The 17,184-nt window shown below is 42.4% G+C and overlaps 1 protein-coding gene across 1 annotated transcript in view; it reads left to right on the plus strand.

Annotated features, from left to right (window-relative positions):
- Positions 1-17,184, plus strand: part of Dhx15 (DEAH-box helicase 15) — a 169,889-nt gene that overhangs the window by 70,595 nt on the left and 82,110 nt on the right. Inside the window, exon 6 of the mRNA XM_080273384.1 lies at positions 15,566-15,877. Coding sequence (XP_080129510.1) covers positions 15,566-15,877 — 312 coding nt within the window. The remainder of the gene's footprint in view (positions 1-15,565; positions 15,878-17,184) is intronic.

Here is a 17,184-nt window from a genome sequence, read left to right on the forward strand (position 1 = left end):
GATATTATAGACTCATGGAGAGAGCATTATAGCTGGTTGAGTGGTTGTTGAATGAGGATTTTGACAGGGACTGGGAAGGTTTGGAGTCAGCAGATCCAGTGTTTGGCCCTTGGCCTTTGATTGATGCTGCAACTGTGAGTGAGGCAATAGACAAGATGCAGGTGGGGAAAGCAGCAGGTGTATCTGGGTTGACTGCTGAAATGCTGAAGGCCTCAGGAGGTATAGGAATGAGGTTAGTCACTGACCTGATAAATATGATTATATATGTGTGTGTTGTCACAGATGATTGGCAGAAGAATGTGATTGTAAATGTGCACAGAGGGAAAGGTGATGCCCTGGAAGGAGGAAATTATAGAGATATAAAGCTTTTAGGTCAGATAAGGAAGGTAATGGAAAGAGTTCTAGAAGGTATGATTAGAGAAAGAGTGAATATTGATGAGATGCAGTTTGAGGTTATGCCAGGCAGGGGGACCACTGATGTCATATTCATTGTTCGACAACTTCAGGAAAAATATATAGGAAAGAAAAGGGAACTGTACTTTGTTTTTGTTGATTTGGAGAAGGCTTTTGACAGAGTCCCTAGAGAGGTGATGAAGTGGGCAATGAGAAAGCTTGGGATCAAGGAGTGGCTGGCTAGGATGGTCTTGGCCATGTATGTGGGTGCTCATACCAAGGTAAGAGTGAAGGGAGATTTGAGTGATGAGTTTTCCGTGAATGTTGGTGTGCATCTGGGGTCAGTTTTGAGTCCCTTGTTGTATATCATGGTACTTGAAGCCCTCTCACGTGACTTTAGAAATGGACATCTGTGGGAGATGTTGAGTACTGATGACTTGTTGATTGCAGAGAATGAAAGGGAGGCAGAGGAAAGATTTAGGAAGTGGAGAGATGGTACGGGGCTCAAGGGCTTGTAGATGCAGATAAAACAAAAGTGCCTTGAGAATAAATGTAGAAAAGAGTAAAGTGATGGCTAATGGGAGAGAAGTTGACACCCAGTGCGATGTTACAGTGAATGGAGAGAGGCTGGAATAGGTGAGAGAGTTCAAATACCTGGGTACAGTGATAGAAAAGAGAGGAAAATGTGCAAAAGAAGTGGAAAGTAGAGTTACACAAGGAAGGAAAGTTGCTGGTGCAATGAAGGCCATGATAAGAAACAGAGGCTTGAGTGTTGCAGCTGCATGAGGCTTGCATGAAGGAGTGTTAGTGCCAGCTTTAACATATGGATGTGAGACTATGGTGTGGCATGAAAATGAAAATCAGGAGTGACAACAGTGGAAATGGGACTGCTGAGGAATGTATGTGGAGTACAGAGAGTGGATAGGATACGAGATAGTGTGATTCGTGAAAGATGTGGAGTGAGGAAGTCTGTGGACAGCAGAATCGAAGAGAGTGTCCTGAGATGGTATAGTTATGTGGAGAGAATGGATAACAATAGAGTGTGAAAAAGGTATATCTGAGCAAATTTGAAGGAGGGAGTAGGTGAGGTAGGCCAAGGAAAAGGTGGAGGGATATGGTGGATGAGTGTGTCAGGAAGAGAGGTTTGGAAGTTGGTGAGGCTAGGGGACTGAGAAGAGGTTGAGCTGGCTAGAAGAATATTGTGAGGAGAAGCGCATGATCGAGGATTTGGCACCCCTTTTTAACGTGACACCATGCAGATTGACTCTGGCAGATACGTGTGTGTTTTACTGAATGTGGTGAATGTTTTGGCTTATCAATTACAGCCAGGATTCTAGGGGCTTGAATGGTGAGTGAATGGAGGCATGGCCCATTGCACAGGGCAAATTGGGCTGTCTGGAGATTGCTACTCCTCACACTGCCCTAGGGTGGGAAAGGAGGCCAGAATAATGATGATGAAACAAAAGTGACGATATTCAGGGTTGGTTGCGATACTGTCAAAAAAGAGGGAGAGTGACCATGTGCAATCTGCGATAAGGGTATGAGAAGTAATTCCATCATGTGTAGTGGTTGTGATAAGTGGGTGCATAAGAGATGTAGTGGTATTAGAGGCAGAATGTGAGATAATGCTGATTTTGTATGTGCAGTGTGTTGGGAAGAGCAGGTGGAGATTGCCAGGCATGAAAAGATTGAACTTGCTGGTGAATCTCTTGCGTGTGTGGACGTTTTGTTGTTTGGGAGGACATATTATGTGCTGGAGGTGGGGCTGGAGCAAGCTCTGTGGCTAGGGGGAGGAGTGGTTGGAAGAAGTTCAGGGAGCTGTTGCCTCTCTAGACATTGAGAGGGATCTCCCCACATGCTAAAGGATCTTTGTATGCAGCATGTGTTAGGAGTGTAATGTTGTATGGTAGTGGGACCTGGGCAGTAAAGGAATAGGATATTTGCTGGCTGAAATGTACAGAAATGACAATGATTAGGTGGATTTGCAGTGCGTCTCTGAGTGCAGGTTTATGATGGAAGAGTTGAGAGGTTGGATGGGACTGGAGTGTCTTGGTGCTGTGATGAGGAGAGGTGATTGAGGCGGTGTGGGCATGTGGAGAGGATTGGGGATGATAAATGAGTGCGGAAAGTGAGAAGCATTAATATTAGGGGTGGGGTCGCGAGGGGTAGACCAAAAAAAGACCTGGGACGAGGTCATTCAGTGTGATCTGAGGGTTAAGGGACTGAACGTGGAGGCTGCCATAGATTGAGCATCACGGAGAGCTGCCATTAGGTGACCAAAGCTGACGAATGCAAGCCTGTTGGAGCCTTCAACAACGAAACAACTTCTTATGGAAAAAATTCATTTGGGTCTGGTGGACTTTAAAGACTGCCTGATACAGTAAACTGCCGATTATCTGGCATAATAGAGCCAAGGGCCTGCCGGATTACATCAAAATGCTGGTTTATGCAAGTCCCTCCAAGGGGCCCTAAACCCCCCAACTCTATATCACTTATCCGCTGTCTTACCCCTACAAAATGCTCTCTAACATGAAAAAATAGCTAATAGATGTTCCTAATAATGTAATACTGTAATCTGCTGATAAGTACACTGTAATGTTATGTACAGAAACAATCTCATGTTGACTATGGGGAGAATATCAAAGTCCCCCCTGCCAGGAGACCCGTTTTCTTTCACCTGGCAGTACACGTACTATATAAACACACATACCCTGTGTTTGTGTGTGTGTGTGTGTGTGTGTGTGTGTTGAACGCCATGTGCTCAACGCACTAGGCTTGGGATGGCCATTGTTTACGTTTTTGTTGTACTGTCAGCGTTATAAGCATTAATTTCTTCCTGCAGCGTGTTGTTAGTTAAGTATTATACTGTGTACTTTTTACATATCCTGGTGTTTTATGTTTGTGTATTAGTAGTGTGACCTGGTGTGTTAAGTAGGCTATGAGGTCAACTTGAGATGTAACTGGCAGTTAAAAGTGACAGGTGGGGGTTGCATTGGGTAGGAGTATGGCAGAGGGTTGAGAGCTGGGGAAGAGGCGGGTGGAGCTCGTTTCATCCCCCCCTTCCCTCGGTATACGGAGGTAGGAAGGGGGCATCCCTGAGCAGAAATTGGTGCTCGTGAATGCAGTACATATGAAAAATTCCGACTGTACAGTAACATAATGAACGAGCATAATGTAAAAAGGAATGAGCGTTATATTGGCATCAAATATAAAATACTGTAATACTGTATTTTCCTTAACATTCAAGCCCGCTTGGAATTCTGTCTGGCAGGGAACCATGTTGCTAGACAGAAGTTATCTACAGAGAGATAGACAGGGAGACAGAAAAATTGACATTCAAGCCCGCATGGAATTCTGTCTGGCAGAGAACCATGTTGCTGGACAGAAGTTATCTACAGAGAGATAGACAGGGAGACAGAAAAATTGACAAAAAGACAGGCCTTGGAGAGATTCAGTATTATTTTTATTTTATTCTCAGTATCAACAAACACATTTAGTAAGCCAAGATGCAGACGATTGTAAACTATGCCCACAAGGAAAAGGAATCACACAGACCCATGTGAGATTCAGGATGTGTACTATATTATTCTTGCTTAAGACAGATGATTACATCAATCTTCAGAAAGAAACGGTCTCCTGAGTAAGAGAAACAGACAGAGACAGACTGTGGATTATTGATTCATGTTGACATTTCATTTTTGGCTCCACCAGATGACATGATTCAGATTAAGTGCATTAATTGGAATTATCAGTTCATATCAGTTGGTAATATGTTATTGTAACTGCGAAATGAGTTGATTTAGCTTAATGAAAATATGATTTTCCCTGTTAGGAAGACAAAATGTATGCAGACATACTGAATATCAGACAGACACTCCCCAAACACCGTAGTTCATTCATGAAGTAAATTGCTGTTTTATTCCTGCTGCTGGCTGACAGTTTTACTTAGCTTAGGGTAGAACATACTTCACCTGTGACACAAATATTTTTGCCCACTGAATTACATTAACCCTTATGTTACCATTTGATGCAGGGTGCGTCCTACCACGAGTGAGTACTTGGGAGGTGGGCCTCAGCGCCCAAAGCCACACACTGAGAGACTGCCATGTCACCGTGCTATTCCCGTGCACTCGATAGTTCATAAACAATTTATCCTCACGCCTGTATTTGTGCTTCGACTATTGTAATTTTTTTTGCACTGTAAGCCTGAATAAATGTTCTTGCTTATCGTGTTGTAAAACGATCAGCCGAATGAAAATTATGCCTTACTGGGTATTATTTTATTTTATTTATTTATTTTTTTTATTTATTTATTTTTTTTTAAAGGAATATAATGTTTATGGTAAATGTTACTGAGAAAAAGTTATAAGAAATTTATTTGGCTACATTTTGGTGTATAAAGTAGGTCAGTTTGGGTCGATTTTACGGAACGTTATCTTGCGCACGAGCAAGGCTTGTAGCACACTGACTGGGGCATTTGGGTGACACTTGGTGCGGAGTGGGTTGCACGTGGTGAAGGGATACACTGGGACGCAAGTAGCGCTTTGTTCTTGCCCAGAAATCATTCCATAACCAAAAAAACAGGGACCATATAGTTCGACGTGACAGGCGTCGAATGGTAACGAGCGGTTAAAGTGTGTGCAGACCTAGCTTGGGTCAACTGGTAACGAGTGCATGAAATTTGCACCGCACTTATAAACACCAAAGGATTCATTATATTGACGCTGTAGGCAAGAGAGCGGGTGTTATTTCTTAGCAGGATTGAGTCAAGTTCGTAATGACAAGTCTTCTTTCTTTACTTTGTCATACATTCTCTCTCTCTCTCTCTCTCTCTCTCTCTCTCTCTCTCTCACTTTCTGTGTGTGTGTGTGTGTGTGTATTTACCTACAGTGAAATCTCAAATTTCGACAGTTTAGAATCGATGAATCAATTTTCGATGCATTTTGGAGTGGTCTGCCAACCTTACTTTTCGATGCAAAGTCACGTATTTCGATGCTTTCAGGGCTAGACTCAAACCAAAACAAGCAAAGATAATATTTTTGATGCCAACCAAAATGCTAGAAGTGAAGGAAAATTATAAGAAAAAGTATGAACCTAACCTAAGCCGTGATTTCACGAGAATTAAAAGTCAGCCGAAGTTTACTTCTGTTGACTTGTTACATCATAATGTTGACTTGGGCTCCATTTTCTTGTCCAGGCGAGGACAAAATCTGACATTGTGACGTCATCAAATTCCAACCGAGACCCTTTAGGTTGACTTCGCCTCAACAATGGTTGGGAGCAGTGTTGCCCCTTTCCAATCTGCTGCTGTTGGATCGCAAACGTAAACACCGCTCAGCTGATTCTCAGTATTTCTCCACATTCTTCCCACTTTTCCTCATATTTAACCATGGCTAAGTAAATAAGAATTATATGGTGGTTATTATTTAGTTAAACGTGCAAATTTCTTCACAAAATTAAAGTACACAAAATATATGTGGTGAAGGCAAACAAGTTCGAAGATTTACAAGCTCAACATTTCGATAATAGTGTCGGCTTGTGAATGTAGTGTGGCTGGTGTTACGATGACAAAAACATTTGTAATGTCATTACATATACTGAGTAGTAAATACTGAGTCATGCAGTTGCTTCTATGCTTTCCATATACAGGTAGACATTGTTTATTAATTATTTATGTTGCCATATTTGTTGGTGTCGGTGAGCAAGCGGGAGGAGGAGAGTGATCAGCTGATAGTTTGTTGTATAGGCGATCACTCGCCGAAGATCAACCCAGCTGAGTTGGTCACTCAATCAGAATATTTGACTTAATTCTCATGAAATCACGGCTCTAATATCGTGTATGACATGTGCTCTCAGGGCCAGACTTCAGCCAAAACAAGCCAAGATAATATTTTTGATGTGAACCAAAATGCTAATAGCGAAGGAATATTATAAGTAAAAATTATGAGTGTAACCTAATATCCTGTGTGACGTGCTCTCAGGGCCAGACTCCAACCAAAACAAGCAAAGATAATATTTTTGATGTGAACCAAAATGCTAGAAGTGAAGGAAAATTATAAGAAGAAGTATGAGCCTAACCTAATATCGTATATGACGTGTCAAGAAGAGAATGAAAATCAACATCATTTATTCATACAGTATATGAAGCATACGATGTATGGTTCCGAGATAATTCACCGTCCAGTCAATTCGCCCGTAAGATAATTCCCCGTCAAAACATAGACTATTTCCCGTCAGGACAATTCGCACCCTGGACGATTCCCCGTCATTCTATAAATACAGTATACTTATTATTAACTAATCAGTACTTTAATAACTTGAAGATAAAACAAGAAAAATTAAAGGAAGAGAATCAATAGTAGAAATACTAAAACAAAATGAAATACTGGTGGTAGCAAATACAGTAGGCAGAATAATGAAACGAAGAGAAGTACGGTAATAATGAATATAAGGAGCAACGTAGAAATGAACAATAGAGACTGAGGAAAAAAATAGTCATGTTGTTTAAGGACAAGAGCTCATGGATGAGAGTAGACACCAACAACAACAAGCCATATGCAAGGTGATGCTCTGTTGTCGGCGGCCATCTTGCGACTGTCCTGCCAGCAGCCAGCCCTCTACAGCCAAGTGCTGCACTTTCAGCCTGTACCTTCCACATGTGGACATGCATTTCACTGCAATTCGGTTATATGTATTTTCTTTGTATTTTCGTTGCAACTAACCTGTTTCAAGATGGCAAGGAAAAGTGGTTCTTTGGGTAGCAGTGGTAATGGATGAGAGCAGTGTGGCACCTCTAAATTTTTGCAGCCAAAAGAGAAATGTCAATACAGCAAAGGGCAGAAATACACCAATTATACACTTGCTGGCAGTTTGGCAATACAATGCAGAACTACAGTTACTTAACCACAATTATAGTTCATAAAGTTTACACAGGGTGTGGGCAAAAAATCATGATTTTCGATAGTTAGGTTCGGAGGCCCCGGACCCAAACTAATTTTTCCCATAAGAAGTTCAGTTTAAATTTCAATGATTTGCATTTCGCTGTGATTTTTAAGTACATATGTCCATCAAAATTTGAAATTTCACTGTAATTGTATGTACCTAATTGTGATATACAGGAAATGAGCTACTGTGTGTGTGTGTGTGTGTGTGTGTGTGTTTCAAACATTGAAGCAAAGGAGTGAGCTACCTTTCCATCAAGGGAGGTGGTGGTAGTTGATAATGAAAGGAGGGACGAGGAGGGGAGGGGGTTTGAAACTGTGTCTGAACCCCAGACCATTCTTTGTTTTTTGGCCATGGCATCAACAAGGCCTAGATACTTTCCTTTGATCATGACTGTACTTACCAGAGAGGATATGCTGAAAAATAATACTGTTTTGGAAGAGTCTTTGAGAGCAGTGTAGGCTCATTTGTGTATTGGTACCATATTGGCTGAGGAATACAACAGGGAGTGAGAGAACATCCACCTGCCTGCTGCCATCCAGTGAAAAAATCTGCATTACAGTTCTCACTCCCCTGCCTTAGCCAGTGAAAACTCTTCTTCTCCTTACCAATGCATCTCCCTTACCCACCACCAACACCCTGTGAGGTACGAGGCCCACCAACCCTCAGCCCTCCCTCCGTCCCTCAGCACTCCATCACTTTCATATTACAGTACAGTATAACCCTGTTCGTTTTGTGTATGTCATAATTTTTTTTATTATAATTATTTTTTGTGTGATTATGGCTGGATGTTTGATGAGAACAACTGTCTATCTATCTATCTGTCTATCTATCTATAACCCAACGCCCTAATCCCGCAAAGGGTGGCCACTGGCATAATGCCTCCAAGTCGCTCTGTCATCCACCATTTGACTGGCCTCCCCTCCCCTCTTTACACTCCCCCGTCCCTCATATAACTCTCAGTTCCATCCCTCCACCTCATCCTCGGTCTTCCCCTCCCTCTCCCTCCCTCCACGTCACCTATATACACCCTCTTAGTCAGTTTTTCATTCTCCATTCTCTCCACATGTCCAAACCACCTCAGTGTATTTCTCCTAATTTTCTCAATCACAACCACATCCACCCCACAACGTTCCCTCACTTCTTCATTCGTTAACCTGTCCTTCCATGTCACTCCACATGCTCCTCTCAAGTAACTCATTTCCACTGCTGTCACTCTTGACTTGTTCCCCTCTAGCAAGGTCCATGCCTCGCTTCTACACATCAGGGTAGGGATCACAAAACTGTCATGCAGTGATTTCTTAACTTCCATACTCACCTCCCTATTTCTCATCACTGCTCTCAGTGAACCAACAACCTTCCTTCCCTGCTGTACCCTTTCAAGCACTTCATCCCCAAAAGTTCCATCCTTACTCATCACACTACCCAGGTACTTGAATGCACTCACATTCTCCATATCTTCACCATCCAACCTCACTGTGCATTTTGTGACATCATTCCTCTCAAACACCATAACTTTACTCCTGTTTACATTAACTTTCAGATTCCTCCTCTTACACACTGCCCCAAATTCATTCTCCAAACCTATTACAGGTATTCGTCTTCACTAAACAGTATTGTATCATCAGCAAACAGCAACACTCTGTCTCTCTGGATAATAATGTGCTTTTAGCCAGAAGAAAGGGTCTTTCATGCCAGAGAATGTCAAAGATTGTATGGTAACTGCCGGATACCATTTTAATTCAGCCATTGGCTACAACGGATAATGATGTATGCCGTGTAATGCAATGTCAGATAGTCAGGAGTTTACTGTACAATATTTGCCTTATTTCCCAGACTTGTGGACACATTTTCCTGTATTAATCCCTTGACACCAGCATTATCTGGCGCAGCTGCCCTCGCACTACAGTAAATTTCCCCATATAGCCTTTTTTCAAACCTTCATATCTGGTAAAGTACAGCAGTTAAGGAAATAAATTAATGACCATATTACTGTACTCACTTCTCTTCTCCCAAGTGAAAGTATTCCCAGGTCTGCAGTTGGTCATGTCAATGAGTAAGGATATGAGGAAGATAAGTAGCTTTTGGTGCTTGAAACAGGATGTCTTTGTGCATGTGCACGTGACCCCGACATTGGCTTGCTTTCAGTGTGATAACGTCACCACTAGATAAACTAGGCACATTGGCATCCAAGGCATGCACTGTGGCACTATTGCTGAGCCTTTTCCTAGTATCTCTGGGCAGAGGCTCGGCAGGGGTGGATTATGCAGGGGGTCTGCATGAGGCAGGAATGGAATCGGATGAGAAGTTTCAGAAAACACTGTTCAGCATCTGATTAAGTCACAGAGAAGACTGAGGTACGCTTGTGTGAGGTGGCGGGAGTCTTTTCCTACCCTTTGGTGATGAGATCAAATGGCGGCCTCTTCAAACTGTGACGGGAATACATTTGCGGTTCCTACTGATACCCGGCGGTCTCTGTCCACCTCTTTTGTGTTGGTCCCGACCAACACCCAGTGTGAAAGGGTTAAGGAAATCAAACAGTCAACTAAGAAAAAACAGGTAAAGTGAGATAACAGTTTGCTAGAATACTGCAGGATCAATGAGATAGCACTTACTTGAGGAACAGAAATGATGCACTTAGGTAAATGATTGATTTACCTTCGCCATCACTTACCCGTTACCTTGAGATGTGGCAAAAGCTGTTTCTAAGCATATGCGATTGTGTGAACACTAATTCTTCTGTCTTAACCCTTCTGCACACGAAGATGTGATTTGCGTTCTTTGGGTTTCTCCTGTCAAAACACAAAGACTCGAATCACATTCTGAAGCAGAAAAATAGTCTGTACTTATTTTACGATGTTTCGGCTTACGATATTTCGCTACAACGATAATAGAAAAGTTTCACCGCAAAATCTGATTTACGATAAGTTTCCTGCTATAATGATTTTGCCATCGGGAAGCGCCAGGCACACGCAAGGTGACTGTTGCTTGTCTCAGGCAAGATGGTGGCCCCAGCGTGCAGTGCATTGTTATGGTTCAGGTCCCCTTCAAAGCCCTGTCTTTTCAACTTGTTCATGTGTGCCCCTCTTTTATCGTCACCTCTCAGCCAAACATCGTACTACAGTACAGTAATCCCTAACAGTACAGTAATCCCTAACACTTACTGAAAACTGACAAGCACAGGCATAGGTAGAGACACTTTAGTACAGTCTGGTGCACTAGCCATCACTGCCTCCCGTATGCTGCGTTCTGCCTTCTTTATTGTATGAACAGTTGACTCATTCACCCTAAACATACGGTTCCGAGACAGTTCCTCATAAACTCAGTTCACCGTCAAAACATGGACAATTCCCCGTCATTCCATAAATATACTTATTATTGATCAATTAATGCTTCAATAACTAATTTTCAGGGGGATTTTATAACTCATATAAGTAAAAAACTAGTGTACTGTACTTGCTAAATAAATTGGTATGTAAATAAATGACAGGGAATTGTCCTGACAGCGAGTTGTCACTGACATTGCTTCCCTAAGTTTGTCCAACACTTTAACTTTCTCTGTCAGCGACATCACATTACCAGACCTCATTGGTGTTACCACATGTATCACTAGCACCATGCTTAGGCCCCATGTTGACAAACAAGGCAAGCAATCACTGGAAAGCAGAAAAATAAGCCACAAATAACAATTCGCCAGTCACACACGGTTCGACCGTCAGGTTCAAACTGACTGTGTGGTGCGTGGTGGACCGACCTCCCACCCACCCACCCACACACACACACACACACACACACACACACACACACACACACACACACACACACACACACACACACACACACACACACACACACACACACACACACACACATACATATATACATGTATGCGCACTGGCAGCGATCCGCATTTTTGTATTTTATTTTTTTTCTTATCTATTAAAATTATTTATTCTATCTGTCTATCTATCTATCTATCTGTTGCCAGACACCTCAATCCAGTATGGGGGGGCCACAAACAAATCGCCTTCACGTCGCCCTGTCCCCCGCCATTTCACTGCCCTGCTCCAACCCCACAACCCCCTCATATACCTCTCCACCCCATCCCTCCATCTCATCCTCGGCCTCCCCCTCCCTCTCCCCCCCTCCACCTCACTAACATACACTCCCCTCATCAGTTTCTCACCCTCCATCCTCTCCACATGGACAAACCACCTCTTAATGCTTCCTGTCACATCCACATCCACACCACAACGCTCCATTATATCCTCCTTTGTCAGCCTGTCTCTCCATGTGACTCCACAGGCTCCTCTTAAGTAACTCATTTCCACTGCTCTCACTCTTGACTTGTGTCCTTCCAGCAGTGTCCAAGCTTCACTTCCATATGTTAGAGTTGGTATCACAATACTGTCATGTAGTAACTTTTTCACTTCCATGCTCACTTCCCTGTTTTTTATCACTGCCTTCAAGGAACCAGCAACCTTTCTTCCTTGTTGTACCCTTTCAAGCGCTTCACCCTCCAAACTTCCATCCTTACTCATCACACTACCCAAGTACTTAAACGTACTCACATTTTCCAATTCCTCACCGTCCAACCTCACTGTACATTCACTAACTTCACATCTCTCAAAGACCATCACTTTACTTTTCCCTGTATTCATCTTTAGATTCCGTTTCTTACACACTCTCCCAAACTCATCCACCAAGCCTTGCAGCTCCCCTTCGTCTTCACTCAACAACACAGTATCATCTGCAAACAACAGTACAGGGAGTTTCCAAACACTACTCTCTCTCACCAGGGCCACTGCAACATCCACTGCCCTACCTTGTACCTCTTTTATTACCCCATCCATGTACAGATTGAACAACCATGGAGACATGACACATCCCTGTTTCAACCCAATCTTCAAAGAGAAAAATTCACTCAGCTCATCATCCACACGCACTGCAGCCTTCGCACCATCATACATACTCTTCACAGCATTCAACAACTTCCCATCTACTACTAGATTTTTAATACTTTCCACAATCCTTGTCTGTCCACCCTGTGATATGCTTTCTCCAAATCCATGAAAGTCGCATACAACTTCTTTTCCTTCTCTAGAAACTTTTCCACTAAAGATCTAAGAATACTATAATTTTATGTTTTAATTATTGTACAAAAAATTCGTGGATAACCAAAATCGCGCGAAAAAAGTTCACATGAATTAAGGGATTACTGTACTGTGAATTTGTGTGCACAGTGGTAAGGTCAGTGCCAGTGTAGACCCCAGTGCTATTATTGGTGCAGATATGGGTCCCAGTGCTAAGGTTTGTGCAGGTATGGGTCGGATTTCCCTCCCCCTAACCTGTTCCTGTCTGACTCAGAGGCTGACCACTAGTGCCTGTAAGCACAGGCTGTCCCCCAGCCTCGGGGGGGACGACTTGGACCAACACAGGAAGGAATGAAGGTGGGTTGTCATTTATGGTTCAGTCTTGGTTAGGTGACTTTGGGAAGTTGAGTTGACGTAACCACCCTTTTATAATGGGTTTCAATCTTCCGATTTACGATAAAATCAGTATATGATTAGGTATGACCTGACGTAACCCCAACGTAAAACGAGTAATGACTGTACTTTATTCACCAAGAAATAAGTTTTCAGCCGATTCTCGCCACATTTTATTGCGTCCTAGCAGGCCAGTCTAGTGTCCAAAGTAAGCACTCAGCAACCTCGGTGGCCCTGGCATGGGGCAGAACGAATCGGTATTCTACAGTTTCTCACCATCAGCCAGGTGAAAGGGTAGCACTCCCTCCCTTTAAACTGCCTCCATTTTCCCCGTCCAGCCCGAGGCAGAAGCCACGATTGAAATATTATTGTATAATGTTTGAGAATATATTGTGAAGTGATTGTGCCTGTGGAACATATGTCTGTATATATTGTTCTTAAACCATTAGGGCCTGTTATCAGCCGTTAGGCCTTGGCAGGAGTCGGTTTTGCTATAGCAGGGTTTGCTACTCTGCATCACCCTGCCCCAAATGATGTGAGTATTTTACCTGTATAGTGAAGCAAGTGTTTATATTGTGTGATAGATATAGTGCTTGGAGTCATTGTGATAGTGTTATATAGCATATGGTTTAGTGTGAAATATTTATTCATAGAGAAATATATTGTGTGCATTGCCTGATGTACCATAAACATAGCGGAAGAATTAGAGGCGTCAAATATGCCACACAGCCACATACTTGAATGAAATGTATTACACTGTTCTCAGACGGTGATAGAGTACGTGTGGTTTTGTGTGAAATGTACGTACTGTATATAGTGCAGCTTGTGTTCGTAGAGAAATATATTGTGTGTATTGCCTGAGTTACCGTAAACATAGCAGAAGGACGAGAGGTATCAAATACGCCACACAGCCACATACCATGAATGTACTGTATTGCAACGTTCTCAGACAGTGATAGATTACATATGGTTTTGTGTGAAATACAGTATACTTATATAGTGCTGCAAATGTTCGTAGAGAAATATATTGAATCATCTGCGTAGTGCTATTACTAGGTGTAGCATGACAGTGAATGAAATGTAGTTTCATGCAAATTACTCGAAAACTATGAGGCGAATAAAAATCTGAAAACACTATGAAAAAGCCCATGAAATTGAATGTAAGTTGATGAAGTAAAAACATAACATCTGCAAGAACACTTCATCACTAGAGCACCTTGAACAAAAAGTAACTTCCCTGTAGGTAAGTACTTTAGTTTTTGACTGTGTTCTCGAAAACTAAAAATCGTATCAAAAGGCTGCCAACACTTTTAGAAAGCTGATGAAATTCTCTTTCTAAACATGTAATAACAGTTAGAGGTATGAGGGAAAACATTGGAGCTATGATGTTGGGAAGTGAGATTGATGTTCTAAAATGTTTATTCACACCAGCCTAATGTACTTCTGTTCGCACTTTTCTGTATTATTTTTTTGCATATCGGTTAGAATAAACATGGGCGAATAAGATGATGCAGCTTTTATGACGGTATGCACTATATATGTTTGGGTGGCAAAAATAAGGCGAGAATAAATGTTTTCATAGACGTGGGGGGAGGGGGCTGGCAGAGAGGGCAGGTGGAATAAAATCGTGATTCAGAAAACTTACCGAAACTTACCGTGCACAGGTTTTCATGCCTTTCTCGATGTACAGTACTTTGAAATTAAAAAAACTAACGGGAGCTCCTTACAGTACATTAAGAACAAAAAGATAGCAGGATAAATGTTCAGATAAATAGATATGTTTGGAAACTGCTCTTGCTATATCTCAGGTCTCTGCCATTGACAATTAGTGTCAACCCACCATTCACCCAAGTGCATCATTTGTGTGTCTCACATACTGTAAGTGGTATTTTATTTTTCCTGCCCTATTTTCCCTTACTGTTGCTTCAACTCACAATTCACCCAATTGCATCATTTGTGTATCTCACGTAAGTGCTATTTTATTTATCCTGCCCTATTTTCCCTTATTGTTGCTTCACTTTAATCTTGCCTTTCTCTGCCAAACTGTATTTCATATCCTGCTTATCAGTTTTGAGGTATCATTTATGTTTTTTCTTCTCTGTTAATGGTTTTGGTCACACAGGTGGTTCTTCCCCCACCCTTGCCACTATGCCTACCACCTTCAGGGTTCACACTGGCCATATTAGGGTTCCGAAAAATTCATTCAAACATCCAACCACCTCAAAAATCAGTCTACTAAACCACATGGTTGCATAGCGTTGTTCAGTAACACTAGAAATGATGGCCGTCATAAGAAACTACGGTAATAATTTTCTCATCAGTGTCTGTAACACAATATGTGCACTGTACCTAAAACTTGGGCTGTCTGGACATTGCTTCTCCTCACCCTGCCCTAGGGTGGGAAAGGAGGTACGGATGATGATGATGATGATGACCTGATTCTTTACTTACAGGTTAGGTATTGTCTTCCATGCCGCTAAGACAGTTAACTCACTGGTTACCAGTCCATGAAAGTGGTCGCATGCGATATGCAGTCAGTTTCCTTTATGATTGCCCTATTAGTTACTTAGGAACCTCTTTCCTAAGGTCAAATTCAAACTAAAATTATGTGGTGCAGAAACAAAATTTGTGTGGTGATCATTGCGAGGTTTCATATCAGCTTTAATATTTTGTTTATGCAGTGTGTTACAGCATTGTGAAGTTGTTTCATTATATCCTTCTAACAGGCTGATATTATTCTGCAGATTCATATATGTGAGGAAATCCCGGGTGATGTGCTTCTGTTTCTTACGGGCCAAGAAGAGATAGAGGAGGCATGCAAACGCATTAAAAGAGAGGTGGATGCCTTGGGTCCGGATGTTGGGGACCTTAAATGTATTCCTCTCTACTCCACTCTGCCTCCTAATCTTCAGCAGCGTATCTTTGAACCTCCACCACCACCAAAAGCTAATGGGGCAATAGGACGGAAAGTGGTGGTCTCCACAAACATTGCAGAGACTTCCTTAACCATAGATGGTGTAGTTTTTGTGATTGACCCTGGCTTTGCTAAACAAAAGGTTGGTAAATGGTTTTTCTATATTCTTGTGTAGAATTTTAGTTTATTTGGTGGTGAAGTGGGCATTGAGAAAGCTTGGGATTGAGGAGTGGCTGATTAGGGTGGTTATGCACCCAGGTGAGGATGAATGAAAATATGAGTGATGAGTTTTCTGTGAATGTTTGTTTGCATCAGATGTCAGTTTTGAGCCCCATGTTGTTTATCACAGTACTTGAAGTCCTCTCACGTGACTTCAGAAATGGCTTCTGTGGGAAATGTTGTGTGCTGATGATTTGTTGTTGATTGCAGAGAATGAAAGGGAGGCGGAGGAAAGACATAGGAAGTGGGGAGATGGTATGGGGCACAAGGGCTTAACCCGTAGACGTCATATTACTCACCAACTCTTCTTGCAAATTAAAGCTTCCTCAGGTCTGTGGGTGGTCTCACCGATGAGTAAGGACGTGAAGCAGATGATTAACTTTCGGCATGTGAGGCAGGATGTATTTGTGCATGTGCACATGGCCTCAGTTTTGGCTTCACTCTCAGTGTGATAACTTCGCCATTACTAGATAAACTATGCACAGTTGCATCTAAGGCTTGCCCTGTGGTACTATCACTGAGCCCATTCCTAGTATCCTTGGAAAGAGGCTTGGCAGGGGTATATGAGGCAAGGGGTCCATGTGAGGCAGGAACGGAATTGGATGAAAGGTTTAAGAAAACATCATCCTACACCTGGGAAAGTCACAGTGACGACTGAGGTATGCTTGCCTTGGGGGGCAGAAGTCTGTCCCGACCCTTTGGTGATGAGATCAAGAGGCAGCTATGTCAGACTATGGTATGAAAACATTTGCGGTTATATCCGACACCTGGTGTCACCGATCCACAAATTTTGTGCAGGACATAACCGTTCTTCGGCTGGTAAGGTTAAGAGTATATGCAGATGAAACAAAAGAGATGGTATCCAGGGCTGGTGGCTGTACTGTCAAAGAAGATGGAGAGTGGCCATGTGCGATATGCCACAAGGGCATGGGAAGTAATTCCATCTTGCACAGTGTTTATGATAAGTGGGTGCATAAGAGATGTAGTGGTATTAGAGGTAAACTGTGAGATAATGCTGATTTTGTGTGCAATGTGTTTGGGAGATCACGTGGAGATTGTCAGGCATGAAAGGATTGATCTTGCTGGTGAGTCTCTTGAGTGTGTGGAAGATTTTTGTTATTTGGGAGACATGCTGTGTGCTGGAGGTGGGGGTAGAGCTAGCTCTGTGGCTATTATGAGGGGTGGTTGGAAGAAGTTCAGGGAGGTGTTGCCTTTCCTGACATTGAGAAG

Source organism: Coenobita brevimanus, chromosome 54, assembly GCF_032717465.1.
Source record: "Coenobita brevimanus isolate Jiangsu-jjx chromosome 54, ASM3271746v2, whole genome shotgun sequence".
Classification (NCBI taxonomy): domain Eukaryota; kingdom Metazoa; phylum Arthropoda; class Malacostraca; order Decapoda; family Coenobitidae; genus Coenobita; species Coenobita brevimanus.